General features: G+C 36.5%; 2 protein-coding genes across 2 annotated transcripts in view; both read right to left on the bottom strand.

Moving 5' to 3' along the window:
- Positions 1-792, bottom strand: part of LOC136797631 (uncharacterized) — a 48688-nt gene extending 47896 nt beyond the window's left edge. Inside the window, exons 1-2 of the mRNA XM_067054217.1 lie at positions 733-792; positions 435-455 (exon numbers count right to left, since the gene is read on the bottom strand). Of these exons, the coding sequence (XP_066910318.1) occupies positions 435-455; positions 733-792 (81 nt within the window). The remainder of the gene's footprint in view (positions 1-434; positions 456-732) is intronic.
- Positions 550-17060, bottom strand: LOC136797630 (protein transport protein Sec24C-like). The gene is made up of 20 exons (XM_067054216.1): positions 16652-17060; positions 10274-10315; positions 9478-9987; positions 8929-9310; positions 8579-8739; positions 8176-8287; positions 7642-7769; positions 7229-7367; positions 6929-7044; positions 6312-6628; positions 5368-5461; positions 4938-5054; positions 4326-4496; positions 3852-4031; positions 3174-3494; positions 2799-2978; positions 2357-2450; positions 1805-1908; positions 1319-1408; positions 550-962 (listed from the first exon to the last, which is right to left on the bottom strand). Exons 1-20 carry the CDS (start codon positions 16898-16900, stop codon positions 819-821), a joined length of 3651 nt encoding a protein of 1216 aa, XP_066910317.1. The 5' UTR covers positions 16901-17060; the 3' UTR covers positions 550-818.
- Between the last annotated feature and the right edge of the window lie 1061 nt (positions 17061-18121).

Below are 18121 nucleotides of genomic sequence, written 5' to 3'. Positions count from 1 at the left end.
AGCCTCTTCTCCTCATTCTATCCCCAAATATTCATAAAGAACAAAACAAAAATAACAAACAAACAAACAAACAAAAAATGTTAAAAATAGTAAATATAGATAAATTGTGAAAATAGAAATTTTTAATATTCATTAATTATAATTTTTGAGCTTAAAAACTTTTAAAGCTTATGTTTTTATTCAAAAAAAAAATTTCAAATAATATAATAATTTTTAAAAAACAATTTGCATCTTGGTAAATGTCCGGAAAAATCCGCTACTAAACAAAATAGTGTTGTATTCCGGACACTTCAGAGACATAACATTTATGAGACGGCTTAATAAATTCAATACTAGCTGGAACCAATATGCAAATATCGTTTTTATAGGAAAGAAAGGTGCCATCTTGAAAGACGACAGTTTCAGATAAATTTCACATTCTTATTTCGACTTACAATTTCTGTAACCGAGAGAAGCTAAAAGAATACAAGAGATTACATTATGCTTGTTCAACTCTTTTCAATGTAAAAGGGTAGAGATTACATTATGATTGTTCAACTCTTTTCAATGTAAAAGGGTGTAGGTAGTTCTATCTTCTAAAAAATTCTATTCCTAAAAGCTTTGTTAATAAATACATTTTGTAAGGCAGAGGCTTGTACGGTACCATGTCAGCATAATTTTCAACCAATTCAAGGCTTATCCACGAAAGCATACGTCTGACTGATCCACTCGGACCATCTCGGACGAACTCACATTTTCCGCGTTTGGGATGGGTATTCGATTCAAGTATGATACAATCCAGAAATTGGACATATTATAAAAATCACCAAATTTTTCATTTAACTTAGAAGATTCCTGATTTCTTTATGAACATGACATAAAAAGTCTACATAACTCATTTGACCAGCATTGAATCCTTTATCTTCAACAATATAATGTTTAAACCAGGGCTCTAATTTGTCGCGTTGACGAACGATAGTTAACTAAAAGGAAGAAAATGATCCAAGTAAATTTCCTATAACAGAGGTAACTGAGATGGCCGGTAGAATGAAAGAAAGAACAGGTATAAAAGAACTTATCTTCTGTCCGACACAATATTCAAGAACTCTGTCTTAAGTGCAGTCAAATCTCTCTAATTCGAACCTCTATCTTACTCAAATCTTTCTGTAATTCGAACTAAAACATTGGTCCCCTCAGCTGTGAAAAATGTTTAAAATGCTCTCTATCATTCAAATCTTACTCTAATTCTTAGCCCCTTGAAGATAGAATTAGAGAGAGGCAACTGTAGGTTCAACATTACAAGAGTGGTGGTGGCTGACCAATAACAGAAAATATTTACCTTAAGATATCGTTGTCGTTCACTTTGAATGCTATCGATGATTTCACGAACTCTCGTTGATAGTGGTGTCTCTAGTGCTGGTAACGAAGTCTGGAGAAAGAGAAAGATATTTACGTCATAAAAAATGTCAAAATCAGCTACATTTGGTCATACAAAGTTTTATCTAAAGATTAAAACTTTTTGAGAATTTGGCTCGCCTACCAAGCCGTCTAACAACCGATCTATTGACTCTGGACCTTTTTTTTTCTTCTGAAAACTCAAAAAGGGCTGAAGACAACATTTAACACTGTAAAGAAAGATTTTTGGCTAAAGTCTAGTCAACGACACGATAAATCGAATTGCTTCGGACCATTTTGGGCTTTACGCATCCTTCGAAATGAATGCCTTCTGTCTCTATGGGTTTGATATGAAGCGAAGACACTTGTAATAAATATTTGATTACTCAAAATAATAGCATAATAATAGCCATTAGATAAAATACCATACCATTTCGATATCAATTTGACCCATACTGTTGACACCAAACACTTGACTGATGAACGATTGATCGGCGTGTAAACCGATCCATAAAAACATGGAAATGGTATTTTCTGAAATAAAGACATATGAAACGTAACAATCTCTTAGCAGACTGAAAAATCTGAAAAAGAATAACAACTTTCTTTCTTGTTTTTCTACCTAAACTACTGAGATGGATTAGCGACCGTAGCTTGAAGGTAGAGCATCCAGCTACGGTGCGCAAGGTCGCGGATTCAAACCCTGGCCGGGTCATACCAAGGACTTCTTAAAAATGAAACTTGATGCCTCTCTACTTGATGCTCAGCAATTAAGGGAAGGATCAACGGTAAGTGGAGCAATCCATGGAGAAAGAGTGGCGCCCTCCCCTACCTTCGGGTAGACAGCTATCGAAAGAGGACCCTTCGAGTTGCCTCCGACTGCAGACTTACTACTGAGATGGATAACAATTGACCAGCTTATAAGTTGGAATAATGTTGATTCCACACATTTGAAAGCTACCACCAATGCAAAGAGACATACCTAATAAATAAACACCAGATTCTTCGAACTTTTCACCCAAACACCTCATTTGCGGTGGGATGGTATCGTCGTCGTGATCAGTGTCCAATGTATGCTGAAAATGAGTAAGGAAAAGTGCGTTAAATATTGTATTTAGTCACATGTACATGTGACATGTTTCACCAAAACCAAACTACCAGAAAAGTCGCTTAAATAATTTCCATTGATATGATTTATATGCAATATGCATTATGCAGACTCAACTCAACTCAAACAAGTGTTCTCGTCCCTTCAGTTAACAATGCCTTTTAAGCCTCGATTACTCCATGACTCGATATTCTCATAACTCATAACTCGAACAAATTTGTGTTCTCCGTGCGTGTTCGAGTTATGGAGACTCCACAGCAATAATGAAATTTTTTGATTTTTCAAAAACACCAACAACAATATTTTCATAACTTACCAGAGAAATAACGCGAGGATAAAGATAAGACGAAGTGAAAGAGGGCGGCATTGAAAGACATGCTTGCATCAGGAATGCACGATCGTCCGAACTGATTTCTGAGCCACCTGACAGAACATCACTCTTGATCAAACAGTTCATGTAGAGCGGTAACAATTTCATACATTCCGGTAAGATAAGCTGTAAGAAGAAAAAGAATTCATCAAAAAAAGGCGGCAATGTACTGTAGCCGAGATACGACTTAATTATACGGTAATATGCTTTGAATGGGCTCTACTACCTCTGTTTTGAGCTGAAGTGAAGTTATCAATTGAGAGACACGCGAAGAGAATACAAAGTTAATCAAAATAATGAATTTAAAGGAAATCAACTAACCTGGCCTGAAGTTGAAGGCGTCGCACAATGTTGACGATAACATGCTAAAATCTGTACACATTTCTGTACCAAGTTTTCGCGAATGGATTGAGGATTCGAAGACAAAACCTGTCGCAGAGCGTATTTCGTGAAGTAGTTGACAGCGGTGTCAAGCTCACAGCATCGATACAGATCGGCCAGTTGTGAACAGGTTGCGAACGCCAAGTTATGGATACGGAGGCGACGTTGTCCGGAGGCAGACGTGTATAAGAGAGCGTTCTGTACGTAAGCGACACCATCCTCGGGTATCTTGTCATCGTGCTTGATTTCAATGACTATCGCCTGAAAGAAATATGATATTGAGTTATAGACTAAATTATTCCAAACTCGAAAATACTAACAAAAAAACAGATTCTCAATGGTAAACTCCAATAAAAGATCGTTGAACTGTTTAGGTTTTTCACAAATCTCAAATTGACTATATTCAATAGTGATGAAGGCGCAGGGGGGGGGGGGCAACCCATAGGATACGCGTTTGAGAGATGCAACCACATGCTCAATGCTCAACCAGCTCAAAAGACTTTGATTTTGAAACTTTTTAAAGAAGTGATGTTACTATGGATGGTCTCAAAAGGTTTAGAGCCATTGACATTAAATGGTTGAAAAAATTGGTGAAAAATTGTGAATAACAAGACTAACTTTGTCTGAGTCGATGGTGGCGAGTTCAACATCTGTCGTATTGTTCATGACAAAGCTACCGAAGAATTCGACAGGCCGTAGACCAGTGCTACATCGCAAACGCATGATAGCATCGAAACCAATCTCCCTCTTGAAGTTCTTGTACAAATCGTTCACGAACTGTTGACCGTGTGTATTCTCCTGGATAAGTAAAATGAAGAAATCATTGTCGACTTTCCTTTTACGTTATAATTATATTTCTCTAGATTTAAAAAACTCATTGATTCTTTCACTAAACTTGCAGAATAACAGTTAATAATTTAAAGAGAGATGGAGTTAAATCATTCTGGTTAAGTTTATAAAAATGGCTTAGTATTTAACATGGCAAAGTATATCTGAATCATTCTAATTTTCAAGCCAACTAGTAGTAAACACTATAAATACAATGAAAATAGCCTATTCTTTTAGCGAGCAGTATGATTTCAATAAACTCACCTTGAAATAGGAATATCTGTAGACTTGACCACCGGTTTGAGTGACCATGAGTCCGATGGTAGCCACATCAACGTATGAGTTTGGGAACAAGAACAAGTCTATTGAGACACCGTTGTTGACGCACTCTTTTGCCATGTTCATGTAATAGTTTCCTTGTGGTACCAAAATGGTCTAAACACGAAATGAAGACATATAAATACACAATGTAAGAATAATACAAGTAGAAATAAACACGTCAAGCATTATAACATTTTATTGAAAAAATTCGAAGCAAGGTTTTTCGTCTGAGATGGAAAATGGATCTTACACAAGCAAATAGGCACACATTTTTGAAAATTTGGGGAGTCATGCAGAATTTCGAGACAAAAAAAGCCTATATACTTTGCTGAGACGGGAATACTTCTTGAGAAAGAAGAACTCTCAACAATGGATTGATAATGGTGAAAAGTTTTTTAGGGAAATTTGTTAGAAAAGCAGAGGTCCACTAGCAAGAAGATAAATTAGAATTTATTTAGTAGCTATATTTAACATCGGCATTGTTAGGTCTGTAGTAAAGAATCATATAGAAAAAGAAAATTCTGCATCTTAGTTGCAACACAATTAATGATTCACCTTTTCTTTATCGGTGTTCAGTAACTTTCTGTCTTCACGATTTTTCAGTTTACCAGGAGCTTCAGTGATGGGAAGTGATGAGTGGAAGATGTACAGCTTGCCAGAAATACCAGCGCTCTGAAAATAATCAACACCGTGTTCTTTATAAGCACACCGCTAACTAACCATAGCGACTAATACTCAGAGCGGTTCCTATTTGAGATTTTTTTTCCACATTTCAACATGGCTAACAGGCTATAAAGTTTCATGAAAAGCTAACTCTTTCCAAAACTTTAGGCAAACTACCTTAAAGGAAGAAATTTTAGCGGGAATTTAATTTGGCGTTAAGTTCCTGGCAAAATTTCTTCCCTTAAGGTAATTGAGATCTTTAAAAACTCCTTCCTCGTGTCAATGCATAGTTAGCATACAAATTAAGTGGTTGTAATAATACCTTTAGTGCTTCAAGACCAGCAGCGACAACAGGACCAAGTACTACATCAGTTTCACGTGTGTCCTTGAACATCTCTGGCAACATCTCCAATAAACTAATATCGAAAAGGGAAAAATCAATTCATAAAATCAATTGAGTAGAATCTATGTTATAGAGTATCATAATAAATTCAGCCTAAGGAATGACCTTCTTAAGAACAACCAGGGCCACCTTCTTCATCAACAAGACGGTCTTGGTCTTTGGTGTGCTTGTTCAGTGTTCAATTACCCATTAAAGTACCATCACATCATAACAAATTCTCAATTTTTTTCAAATGCGCATACACACCCAACCTCTTCTCATTTCTTAATACACCGTTTAGGAGTGTCGACTGCGCACGCGTCAATCCAATTTTCCATTGTTTTGATTTTAGCGATCACGGAAAATTCACTCTCCTCCGCAAAAAAACGGTAGGTAAACATCTGGTTCTCATAAGGAAACATAGCAGAAAAACGGTAGGTAAAGAACTCCATTTAATCATAACTTCTTTTCCTCTTGATGAATTTTTGTGAAATTTTCAGGAGAGACTTATAAGATTATCATTGATATCATGTTCAAATATCTAAATCATTCTCTTTAAAGGAGAGAAAAAAATTCACAATGTTTACATTCCTCTAACCTTACACGGTACTAAAGTGCGCATTTTTACCTACCATTTTTACCGGGCCTCTGCAATGGAGTAGCGTGAAATAGCGAGACTCCTAAACGGTGTATTTGAGTTGGATAAAAAAGCGCGGCATGCGTGGCGCTCCAATCAAAGAAATTGAAGTAATTTCATATGAGGCTAGTGACACTTAATGCTTTAACAGGCTTTTTAAAGTGACTCTTACTTTCAAAATTTTTTAAAATCAGTTAAACAAAATTGTAGAAATATCATCGTCTATGAAATAATCCAAGAAACCTACCTATCAACAACAGCTTTAGCTTCTCTATAATCTACCAAGAAACCATCCAATAAAGGAACAAAGCTGTCTTCCAAATCGGCAACCACCATCATCTGAGGTTGAGCTAAGTTTGCTTTGACGTTGTAAAAGTGTAATTGAGTGCTGTATGTGACAAAACCAACTTTGATGACGCTTTCATTCATCCCGATATCTTTGGGTAGTTCATCTAAGAGTTTGTGTAGCTCGCTTGATAGGATGCGAACCATGCCTTGTTGCATGCTTTGATATGATACGTCGATCATGAAGATAAAAGCTGGCGGTTGCGGTAATTTGCTATCCTGAAATCATAAAAATGGATAAGTCATTTAAGGGACATTTTCATCTAATGAATTGAATGATAATCGACTTTTAGGGTTTCCAAAAGATATTTTTATTTTTTGTTTTAAAACAGAGCAACAGAATAAATCATGGTGAAAATTTGAAACGTTCGATTATTTTTTTAGTCATAATGGAATGACTGTGAATCATGCTAGCCATAAGATTTTGCTATACTAAACAACCAGCTGTACATATATGGATAAATTAATTATGGTCCAAAAACACTAAGCTCAATAAATAAATATTTCAATATACTTCACCTTGCAGTAATCAGCGGTAGCGATATATTCGTATGATCCAAAACACAGTTCAGGCCGTTCATACATATCCACTCTTCGCCCCTGGTGGTCCAAGTGACAAAAGTATTCTGCAGGAACTATAATGAAAAAAAAAAAAAAAAAATAGAAAAAAAGAAGACACTGACACATTTATAATAATAAATTTCAAATAATTTCAGGATTTTTGTTAAAAGCTTTGGGTATTCGTCCAAAGGAAAAAATATAAAAAAGTTTTTAAATTCGACCGACCGTTTGAAGAAGTCACAAGAAAATAATACATACCTTCAGAAGAATGACTACAAATATTACAAACGAATCTTCGTCCGCCATCGATAAATTGCATGAAAGGATTCATGTAGGCTTTACAACGATTACACCTGATAGGTCCAGTTGGTCCTTGGTCAACGTATCGTAATTGGTGCTGAAATGACAAACATTTTGAATCAACGGTTGTAATATTGGTTTATCATCTTATATTCAGTCTCAAAACCTTTTTTGGAAGTAAAATCCTAAGGTTCTACCTGAATATGTATAGGTTTAAGAAGATTATAATAATACAATGATGACTGGTCAGTGAGGGCCGTACTGAGAAATATTGCCCGTGGTCAAGAACGACCAGTAAAATTATAGTACTAAAAACAGGCTACGTGCCAAAAGAATAAGTTTATGATAGATAATAGATAGGAGGTAAGTACCTCGTCTTCAGGGATTTTAGCGAAAGGTGTGGTGACAATAGCCATTGGTATACCACTTTCTTTCAACATATCTTGATTGCATGGGATGGAATAAACAGACGACCGCATGTATCTTGGACTACAGTTACCTATAAACATCATCAAATTGTAAGACATTATTTTGATTTTAATTTAATTAAAACTAGCCCTAACTAATTTAGACGACCGACTTTCTATTTTCTTCCCATTCAATGTGAAGGCAGAGGGTCGACGACTTCTGTAGTTAGTTTCAAACCTTTTCTTGTAATAAAGCATTAGAATAACAGAATAAGAAGATGAATAGCATTAAAACAGTTAGGTGTCGACTTTTGTCGAAATTGAGGGAAGGGAAGGGAAGGGAAGGCGGAAAGAAACGTTGGCAGTCTAATAGAGTTGATATATTACGTGAAAAGTTAATGTTCCTTGAACAGAAAAAAAAACGAAGGGTTTTCTGCAACAACATTGCAATACCTAGTGACAAAACTAAACACAAAGAAAAAGGGAAAAACTACTAACCATCATCTTGGATTCTACATTTAGTACTGACAAGTGGGGGGACTTTTCCCCTGCTACTCGTTTGAAAGATTTCGTTATCAAATGAGGCTTGGTCCTCACTCATCACTTGGATCTAAAAAAGAATACAACCAATGCTACATTTGAATTCGTTAACTATTATAACAAAAATTAAGGGCTAGATTTACAAAAATTTAAAAGACTAACTACAGACTGTTTCACGCTTACGTTATTGTCGGCGTCATTTATATGAACAAACGTTTTAAAAACATGGGAAATGCTTAGGGTGTATCTAGAGTGGTTATGAAAATTTTAGTAAAATTAAGGGCTGGATTCACTGGATATTCTGGCTATTGTTAGGGTTACTTTCAACCTTAGTAAGGGACGCTGTATGAAAAAGACTTACCGGGTTAGGCATTTGGTTAGGGTCGATTTTTCTTTGTTGACCACCCATGGGGCCTGACATTGGACCTGGAGTCATACCCATTGGCTGTCCAGGGCCAGGAGGACCTGGTCGTTGACCAGATCCCATTGGTGGAGCTGGATATCCCCCTCTGTTCATCATGCCTGTGAATGAAATTCAATCATAGGTTAGGGAAATCCAAACCAATTGGGCTCTTATTTGAAAAAGCAAATCTCTCACTAAAGCATTTTAAAGCAATTATTTGCAGCGAAATCTTCTTTCTGCTGATTTCAAGAAATTTGTTATAGATCACAGTGCGGATGAAGTTTGAGAGTTAAAAAAAAAATACAAACCTCCAGGCTGTCCACCCATTCCTGGTTGTCCTGGTGGCGGATGCATTCCTGGACCTGATGGAGGACCTGTCATCCCTGGTTGTCCAGGAACCATGCCTGGCTGTCCAGGACCCATGCCTGGCTGTCCAGGACCCATGCCTGGCTGTCCAGGAACCATACCTGGCTGTCCAGGAACCATACCTGGCTGTCCAGGGCCCATTCCTGGTGGTCCAGATGGGGGACCCATACGTCCTGGTTGGTTAGGTGGAGCCATCATATTAGGTGGTTGGTTTGATGAAGGAGGCATCGTTCCTGGTGGTCCTGAAGGAGGTCCTGACATTCCTTGACGTGAATTCATTCCTGGCTGAGAGTTCATAAAATTCATTTGTCCCAACCTTGGTGGCTACAAAATAAGATTTTTGAATTAAGAGACTACTTAAAGGTAAAAGACAACAATAATTTTTTGTCAAATAATCAAAACATAAATATGTTATATAATAGCTAGTACTTGAAATTCAAACCGAGAGTAGTTCAATTTTATTTGAAAACATCAATCAAAGACTATTCTACCTGGTTAGGCTGTCCAGGTTGTGTCATGCTTGTTGGTGGCATCCCTGGAGCATTTCCAATATTGCCCTGTGGACCAGGAGGTCCTGGATGACCTGCCATCATATTACTTCTTGGTTGGTTTGTTGGTCCAGCTTGAGAAGTCATTGGTGGTCCAGCTTGAGAAGTCATTGGTGGTCCAGCTTGAGAAGTCATTGGTGGTCCAGCAAAAGGTGGTCCAGAGCCGGGTGGCCTTGATGGTGCTCCACTCATCTGGCCTGGTGGAGCTTGCATTCCTTTTGGAGGACCACCCATTACTGGTCCTGGAGGAGCCCCCATACTTGGTGGAGGAGAAGGTCCTGTCAAACTTGAGGGACCACTTGGTGGTCTGTTTGTTGGTGGTGGACTAAATGAGTTTGGCAGAGCACCCATCGATGGCGGACCTGAAGGTCTTGGTGGACCAGGTTGTTGAGGGCGGGTCATTCCACCTGGTGGAGCCATACCAATTGGTGGAGCCATACCACTTGAAGGTTTCTAAATATTGGAAATAGGAGTTATAACTTAAACTTAGATCAATTTGCATTTTTGTATTTTTAATTACTTTTATTTTCAATATCATGATAATGTAGGTATTATGTGATTAATTAATAGAACTAGAACTAGAACTTGCATCTTTTGAATTTCTTCCAATCAAAAATAATTAGAGAAATAAAAAATAAAAAATTCCCTTTAATATGTCTAACAGCTATAAATCATTCAACATTACAATTGTATCACATAATCAACTCTTGCCCAGTAATTGTAAAAATATAAAACTTACCACATGTTGGTTGAGCTGCATTCCTCCCATCTGTTGATTGATCTATAGAATAAAAGAATGAATAAATTGATTGAACTTTGCATATTTTTAGCCCAATCTGCAAAAGCTCCAAAGATGTCAGTGAAAATATACAACCTGAAGAATATGGTTGTTGATTTGTACACAGACCACATAGAACGTGCAACTTTGATAGAGAAGAGTGTCATGGCCGACAACTTTTGGGTTAAAAGAATTCACCAAGCTCTCTCAAATAAAAGTAAATTTAAATACAAAACTAAAAAAGAAGAGTAAGCAAAAATACTAATTGTTTTCTGCTTTAAACTGGTCACACAAGAGATTTCTCTCCGGAAATTTAGAATAACAAATTATCCACTGGAAATTTGGGTTGGAACACCCTGGAAGTTGGAATTTTGTGAAAATGGGGCTGAAAAACAACTATGTAACCCTGCAGATGCACCAGACTGTCCAGTGTTTATAAGTATTACATTACGCAAATCCTTGACACCAGACATACACCAGACTTCTTTAGGGTTTTAGTGTGCTGGAATCAGTGAGGATCTTTCTCATTCAATATCAGATATTTTGCGTCTGGTCCCTCTGTAAGTCGGTTGTTGTATTGGCAGGGTTGTACAACTATTGCTGTTGTCTCATGATGAGGAGAGAACCCTTGAAATCCTGGAAATGACCCCCTTGGAAAGTCTGAAAAATTAACTAAATTCCCTTGAAAAATCAAAGATTTGACCCACCCTGGAAACGTTTGTCAATCAGTGCCAATATCCCTGTATCCTGGAATCCTCAACTTGAATAATTTAAAACATTTTTACTTACATTTTGATATAAAAATATTCATCCAAACAGTTTTTTAATTTCCTTATAAATTACAAATATTTTACCCATAATTCTTATTATATACTTAAGCTAGACATCCTCTTGTCTTTGCCCCATTCATGACCTTCAATATCTTGAGATCAATATGCCAAAAACATTTTGTTCAACCACCTTCACTTACCATGACCACCACCAGGCCACCATAGAATGAACTTCCTTTTATAGGATGAACCATATTCATGTAGCTTTCAGCCTTGCACTCCATCGCAGAGGCTAATCAATTTTAATGACTTTTTTTAACTAATGACCAAGTTAAAAATGTTTTTTCTTTTTTATATTTGATTATTAAAAAGGCATGCATTCAAATAATAAAAGTTTAAAATTTTTCTCTGGGCTAGTTAGTAAAATATCTCAAATAGGCTCTGTGATGGAGTGCAAGGCTGAATGCCACATGAAAATGGTTCATCCTATAAAAATAAGTTCATTCTATGGTGGCCTATCTTGAAGTGAAGGTGGTTGAACAAAATGTTTTTGGCATATTGATGGAACTGATAGATGTGAGATCAGGGAACTTGCATCAGTGGAGGCTAACCTGCATAGCCCTGGAATGCCTGATCAACCAAAGTAAAAAAAATTCAAAACAAATGTAACAGTGAAAGAACTTTTACTCTCCGATTTTAAAATCTCATATTTATTGCGCGAAGAGTGGCGGGTAAATAAATCAACATGGTTGGACAATAAAAAATCATTCAAGATCATAAATTTAGGATGGCGAGAGTTCAGATGTCTCTCGATGGCTGCTGGGCATGTAGTAGATATTAAACATAATTATTTCTATTTCTATTATTTGATTAGCAAAAACTTTATACAAAGTTATTCTCGCCAATGTAACAAAAAATATGATTAATAAAATGAAAAATATTAAGAATGTAGCCTAAATTTATAATATATAAAATATAGAAATAATAAAATAATAAGTAATAAATAGGAGATATACATTTTACAATCCATAAATTTTGTAAATCAGGTTCGCTTGAATTAACTTTTGTATTTTAATGACCAACCAGGTCATTCATTTGAGGGCTATGCAAATCACTCTAAGGCGAAAATAAAAAAATCTAGTGTTTCTTGAAACGGGCAATCTCTCCTAACTAGGAGAGCTGTATCCTAATTTGGAGATTTAGGTATCCTAGATAGGAGAGCAGACACTTTGACCTGAATTTTTTAGGTTACTGCTTCGATCTGCGTTTGGAAAACTATGCAGACCTTTCTTCATCGAGATTTGCACCACTGACCAAAATTTCAAGTAATTTCTCTGGCGGGTTCCTCGAAAATTAACATCCTTAATAATCTGCCATTCAGAGCCTAAAATTTTGCGAACACAAGCTAAAGATTTGTTTTTCTTTTTACGGAACGACGCGCTACGGTCCGAATTTCAAAATGGTAGCCATAAAGAAGGAAGGGGCCTGGGTGATTTTTGCGCAAAAAAAGTGTTCGCGTATGCTAGTAAGCACATTTGGGCTTTAGTTTTGCATTCCACCAGCCAAATTCGATGAAATTCAGTACACAATCTCATTTGCTTATCATTTACATCTTGGAAGTGGTAAGATGGCGCGGATGTCTCTGGTTGGTGAAAAATACAGGTTTTCTGGTTTTTAGTATCCAAACTAGGATGTTGATTGCTATTTTAGATACTCTTTTGTATCCAATTTAAGATATTCTCCTTAGTACCGTGAACTGCTCTAACTTGGGACGATTGGTTGAAACAAGGGACTCGTTGATATCTGGCCTGTATACCGTGAGAGGTCCTAAATCCGATTGGGTCTTTCAAAGATACAAACTAAAATAAAAACAAACCTTTCACTGTGACGCAACGAAGATACCAAAGTGTCAACTAAACTGAGAGATTTGATACACTGAACCAATTGAACCAAATAACAATAATTGCTTCTTATAACAAAACATATTTTTTTATTGCCATTATGCACAACGTCATAAATGACAACAGTAATAACAGCATCATAAAAAGTAATGAGATGTTTTGATTTTCCAAAGCACACGGAAATATAAAAGAGGTCTGTGTACGGGCGTGCTCTTTATGAAACATTACGTAATGAAGCCTGGTTTTTATTACTTTACATTGGCACTTGCCTTGAATGCAGGCCTTCCGTAAATAAACATCCAGACTTATGGCTGGTAAAGAGGGCGTTGATAGTTGCCGCCTCATTGATTCGATGTTTGTTATTCAAATTAAGTGCTACCGCATCTGCCCTTTTTTCGCGCCATTTTTGCAATTTAGTCTGTTTGTTTCTTGATGGAAACCAGCCTAAGTTGTTTCGTATTTTTCCCGCACAAGTCACTTTTATTATACAAAACTGTTATCCTTTTAAACAAGAGCAACTGATTCAGAATAAAAGGTAATTATTTTTACAACTCACACTTTTTAATTACATTAATTGTCATCTTGACATTACAGATATCTTGTTAGATGTTTTGTTTCAAGAGTTCTAGCAATAGTTTATCGTTCAACTTGGAGAGGGAATGTTTGTAAACATAGAATTTTTTTTCATAACAGTTATTTGGAGGGTCGGAATTAGGCAGTGGCACTTACTGTTAAATCTCTTTGACAACAAATTTTTTTTGATAACTCCACCAAGTTTATCAATTATACTTTCTGTCTAACATGTCACGATAACTTTCACTGATAGCGTGCCCTCACATGTTTTACACTTTTTTTTCATATTTTGATTTAAAAGTTTACTCAGTGCGAAAGAGAAATCAGTGTCATTCATTCATCAGCCGTTCATTAGCTCAAATCAAATGACTTTTCAATGAGGTTTGGTGAAATGGTCGAATTGCCGTCCCATGTTTTGTCAGATAGTCCTATCTAAGTTAGAGCAGTTAGGAATACATGTTTTTTTTTATAAGCAAGTGTATGCACCTTGGTCAGGCTCGTGTATGCTTAAGTTCCCAAAGCATCCAGGCATAGTTTATGCTTATGATATGCTTATGAATCATGCTTATGATTCACCTCAAGCCAAGTTTTTAATGAAATTTCAGAAATTTTGTAAAAATTTGTTCAGATTTTGGGAGCAGTGGAATGTCTTATTTTTACTTGACCTCTACCAAACCTTTTTTAAACAGATAAAAATGACCACTTGAAAAATATTTTAGGCTGACATATCGCCGTGTCAATTCAAGACAGACTTAAGTCCATTTTTTCGAAAATTGACTTGAGACCATAACCCCCTATTTCAGCATTCACGCTTTCCAAAAACGGCCTTAAGTCCACAGAATTCTAATGGGAAAGAGGTGTATTTTGCAGTTCAAAAAAAATAAGAATTTAGAATGTTCCATAATATATCAACCATAAACAGCCTTAAGTCCTAAATTTTAGTGCAAATTTTATTTTCTTTGAAGCATATTGACATGAAATGAGTAGCCTTAAGTCCAACACATCTCAACCTTTAATGTCAATTATCTCAAAATGGAAAAAATGGACTTAAGGCTGTCTTGAATTGACACGGCGATATATGCTCATGTTATGCTTAGGAATAGACCTTTTCGCCTTTCCATCTGCCATATTGAATTGTATGCAAAAATTATGGTGGCCGAATTGCCGTGGTGAAATTCCCTTAGAAAGTATGCAAAACATATGCAAAAAGAAAGTATTAATATAAAACTTACATGCATAATTGGCATTATATTAAAGTGTAATCTTGTAGAAGAAAGATTAAATTTGCTTCTCTTGAAAACTAAAAATAATTATATTCGCTCATCTCTTACAGTTAGGAACATTTGGCGAGTTCCTGTACGCGGCCGCAATCAAAGAAATCATAACAACACTCATTAAAATAAGGCGTTCGTGTCTTTTCTCACTTTTTTTAGCCTAGACAATGTAGCAAACAAAGTAAGTATAAGCACACTGTGCTTTTAATTGGCTGAAATTTTTTTTCGCGTCGGAAAAACTTTTTCAAACTTTCAGCAATGATTGACCAAACTATTATAATGAAAATTATCCAGCGCATTTTTTATCTTCTTACCTTCTTCATCTTCATTGAAGCACTCGAGGTTTACTGAAGTTAAGCACATAAGATATTCTTATAATTATTGATATTCACTGAAACACCACTCTTTGTGCGCTGAGGTGGAGTGCGTGACGTAACTCACTCGGCAACTAACTCGCCTTCTGTTGGAAGATCATATTGGGCGTTTTGACGTTACCACCTATTGAAGCAGCGGGCGCCTCTGTCTTTCCGCAACTCTTTCCACCATTTTAGATGGTTTTAACAATAGATCCAAAAGGGCGCCATAATCTTGGAAGATGATTTGTTTTGGTCTCCGGCTTTGGGAAGTAGCAATGTTTTTGGTTGTTTTCGATGGGAAATGGTAAGAAACTTAAGTTTACAAGTGTCATTTAGTTTTTGTTGGTTTAAAGAATGGCAGGATCCTGGATGGTTTCCCTAACTGTCTTAGAACAAGCACTTCAAAAATCAATAACATTAGACATAAATTCAAACTGAAAAATCATCAGCGAAGGTAAAAAATAATCCTTATTCGGCTTCGAATAGAGCCGCCAAATGATCAAATCAAAACATTGATAATGTGTGACGTCATAATTACTGCTTTTCAGTTTGCGTGTTTTGAAAGTTTGATGTGTGTACTCCGTCTTAGTGGAATTTCTTAATGGCATGAAAACAGAATATGCTATGTCTTTAAGAACAAATTTCTAAAAGGCTTTTGTTGTTCTGTGAATATTTCTTTTTGGATTGAGAAATTCCATCTTTTATTGTTCTAATGATTATAATATTTATTTATAAGATGCTTTGTTGTCTTTTTAATCTTTGTGTAAACTTGCATATGTTTTGCATACTTTCCAACTAAATCCAACCCATAGCTGTCAACTCTCCCGCATTGAGCGGGATTTCTCCCGCGTGAAGAAAATTCTGCCAAATCTCCCGCATTTTTGGGATTTTCTCCCGCATCTCCCGCATCTCCAAAAATTTTCTGATTTTGGAAAAACCAAACGGCGAAATTTCTGGATTTTGAAAGATCGGAACGAAAAATTCCCCAATTTCCCGAAAAAAATTTCCAATAAAATCGGATTTTACGAGAAAATTTCCCCGATTTCCCGATTTCCCGATTTTGAAAAAACGGATTATCGGGGAAAGATTTTCCGACTTGGAGCTCTCCCGCATTTTTGTGAGGCGAAGTTGACAGCTATGCCAACCACGGCTTTTTCGTTCCTCTATTTTTGCATACAATTCAAGATGGCGGATGGAAAGGCGAAAAGGTCTATCAGCAAATCTGAGCCTTCGTATGCTTATAAGCGTTATGCTTATAAAAAAAACATGTATTTGGCGAGTTTGTGTACGCGGTTGCAATAAAAAAAATCAAAGATTTTTTCCAGCCGGCCGCATGAGAGCTTTTTTCTCTCACCCACATTCCAGAAACATTACATCTTTTTATTTTCGCCTAACTACTACTTTGAAGATCAATTAAATACCCCTCAAATTTTTAAAACCCTTTAAAGACCCTTTTTGTATATACCTGGTTCATTTGGTTTGGATTTGAAGTCATCGAAGATGGAGGAGACACGCCATTTTGGTGTTGAGGAGGAAAACCATTTGAAAAATTTGGTGGTTGTTGCATGGTGCCAGGTGGCTTCATCATTGGGGGTTGTTGCATGGCTAGGGGTGCTTGCATGGAAGGTGGGCGTTGCATGGTTGGAGGCTGTTGCATTGTTGGTGGACCTCCTGGCCTTGGAGCTTGCATAGGGTTGAACATAGGTGGTTGCATTTTTGTAAACAAACTGCAACGATTTTTTTTGTATTTTAAATTTTATCAGCAAATCATTTGTCTCCTGTAATTCACCCTACCAAAACCATGTACTTTATATTCTCTAAAAAGTAAACAGTACTTTACAATCAAGACGAGGTTTCATACAGCCATTTACTAACAAATGATAATGAAAATTTCACCTATAAAATCATCAACACTTCCGCGATTTATTTCTGCCACGATAATATTTCCAGCACTGCAAGCGGTTACCATCTTGATCCACGTCAAACAAATTAGACAGCGAGCGAGTCGTAGCGGAAAAAGCCGATCTGGCGCTTTTTTGGCAGTGCGCTTTTACTGCGATATCGGCGATATGATATTGATTCGTTGATTGATGACCACAAAAGTAACCTGCAAATATTATGACAACAATCTCAAGTACTCTTAGAATTTTGAATAAGATAAGTAGCAAATAATGTGGAGATACCGTTCAAGAGAGACCGGGTTGGGTACCGTGACATCAACATATCAACAATCCTGGCCAAAAGTAAATGGAATTCCACCTGTTTTTATGGCTCCTCTCCCCCTTCACCCTCTCTAAAATGTTGCTGAGTCAAGTTGGACTGGGATGGAGGGAACTTGTGAATTCCGAAAAGTGAGGAATTCCATTACTTTTGGCCAGTATTGAAGTTTTCTTCTTGATTTGATTGGTACGGCCTTATTCATCGAAGATCCTGGATTATTGCCATGGTTCCGGGCCATGGTTACTTTTTTTTCGCTGAATACAATCATTACATCCATACTGTCACAGTTAAGTAATATGTATTCATGCATACAATGCGATACTCACGTTAACCTATGGGGATGGAATTAAAAATTAAGAGACCGAGGGAGGGAGCATAGACCATAGAAAGAAGCCTATCAAAGCAGCTGTTTTTTAACGGGAAGAGTTACGGAGTTATTCAAAAAAGTAGAGGTATGGTTGCCTTCAATCAGGGTCAAAATGTATTTTAACGTTTGAATTCTAGTACTTCTATTTTATTTCATTCGATATTTCGAAAACTTAAAGGAACTGGTCTTGTTGGATCAATTGGGTCTTGATCAAACTTCTACTTTAGCTATTTTCAGAAGACACCCAGCTTAACTGATTTTAACCGATTTAATTAGCGTAAGATTTAACTAATAGTTCGAAGATAAAATGTAATGAGCGATAATTATTGTCTCTAAGATAAATAACGA

The sequence above is a fragment of the Clytia hemisphaerica genome, unplaced genomic scaffold (genome assembly GCF_902728285.1).
Source record: "Clytia hemisphaerica strain Z4C2 unplaced genomic scaffold, Clytia hemisphaerica genome assembly, whole genome shotgun sequence".
Lineage (NCBI taxonomy): Eukaryota > Metazoa > Cnidaria > Hydrozoa > Leptothecata > Clytiidae > Clytia > Clytia hemisphaerica.
The sequence above is the reverse complement of the archived record's forward strand: the minus strand, read 5'-3'. Positions and strand labels throughout refer to the sequence as shown.

Bases quoted from the DNA above. Each gene is read 5' to 3' on its own strand.
- LOC136797630 (XM_067054216.1), bottom strand. From the start codon at position 16,900: ATGCAACCACCTATGTTCAACCCTATGCAAGCTCCAAGGCCAGGAGGT. The intron at 9,988-10,273 runs GTAAGTTTTATA...TCCAATATTTAG, and splicing joins TGCAGCTCAACCAACATGTG to AAACCTTCAAGTGGTATGGC. The intron at 1,409-1,804 runs GTATGGTATTTT...CTCTTTCTCCAG, and splicing joins GTCAAATTGATATCGAAATG to ACTTCGTTACCAGCACTAGA.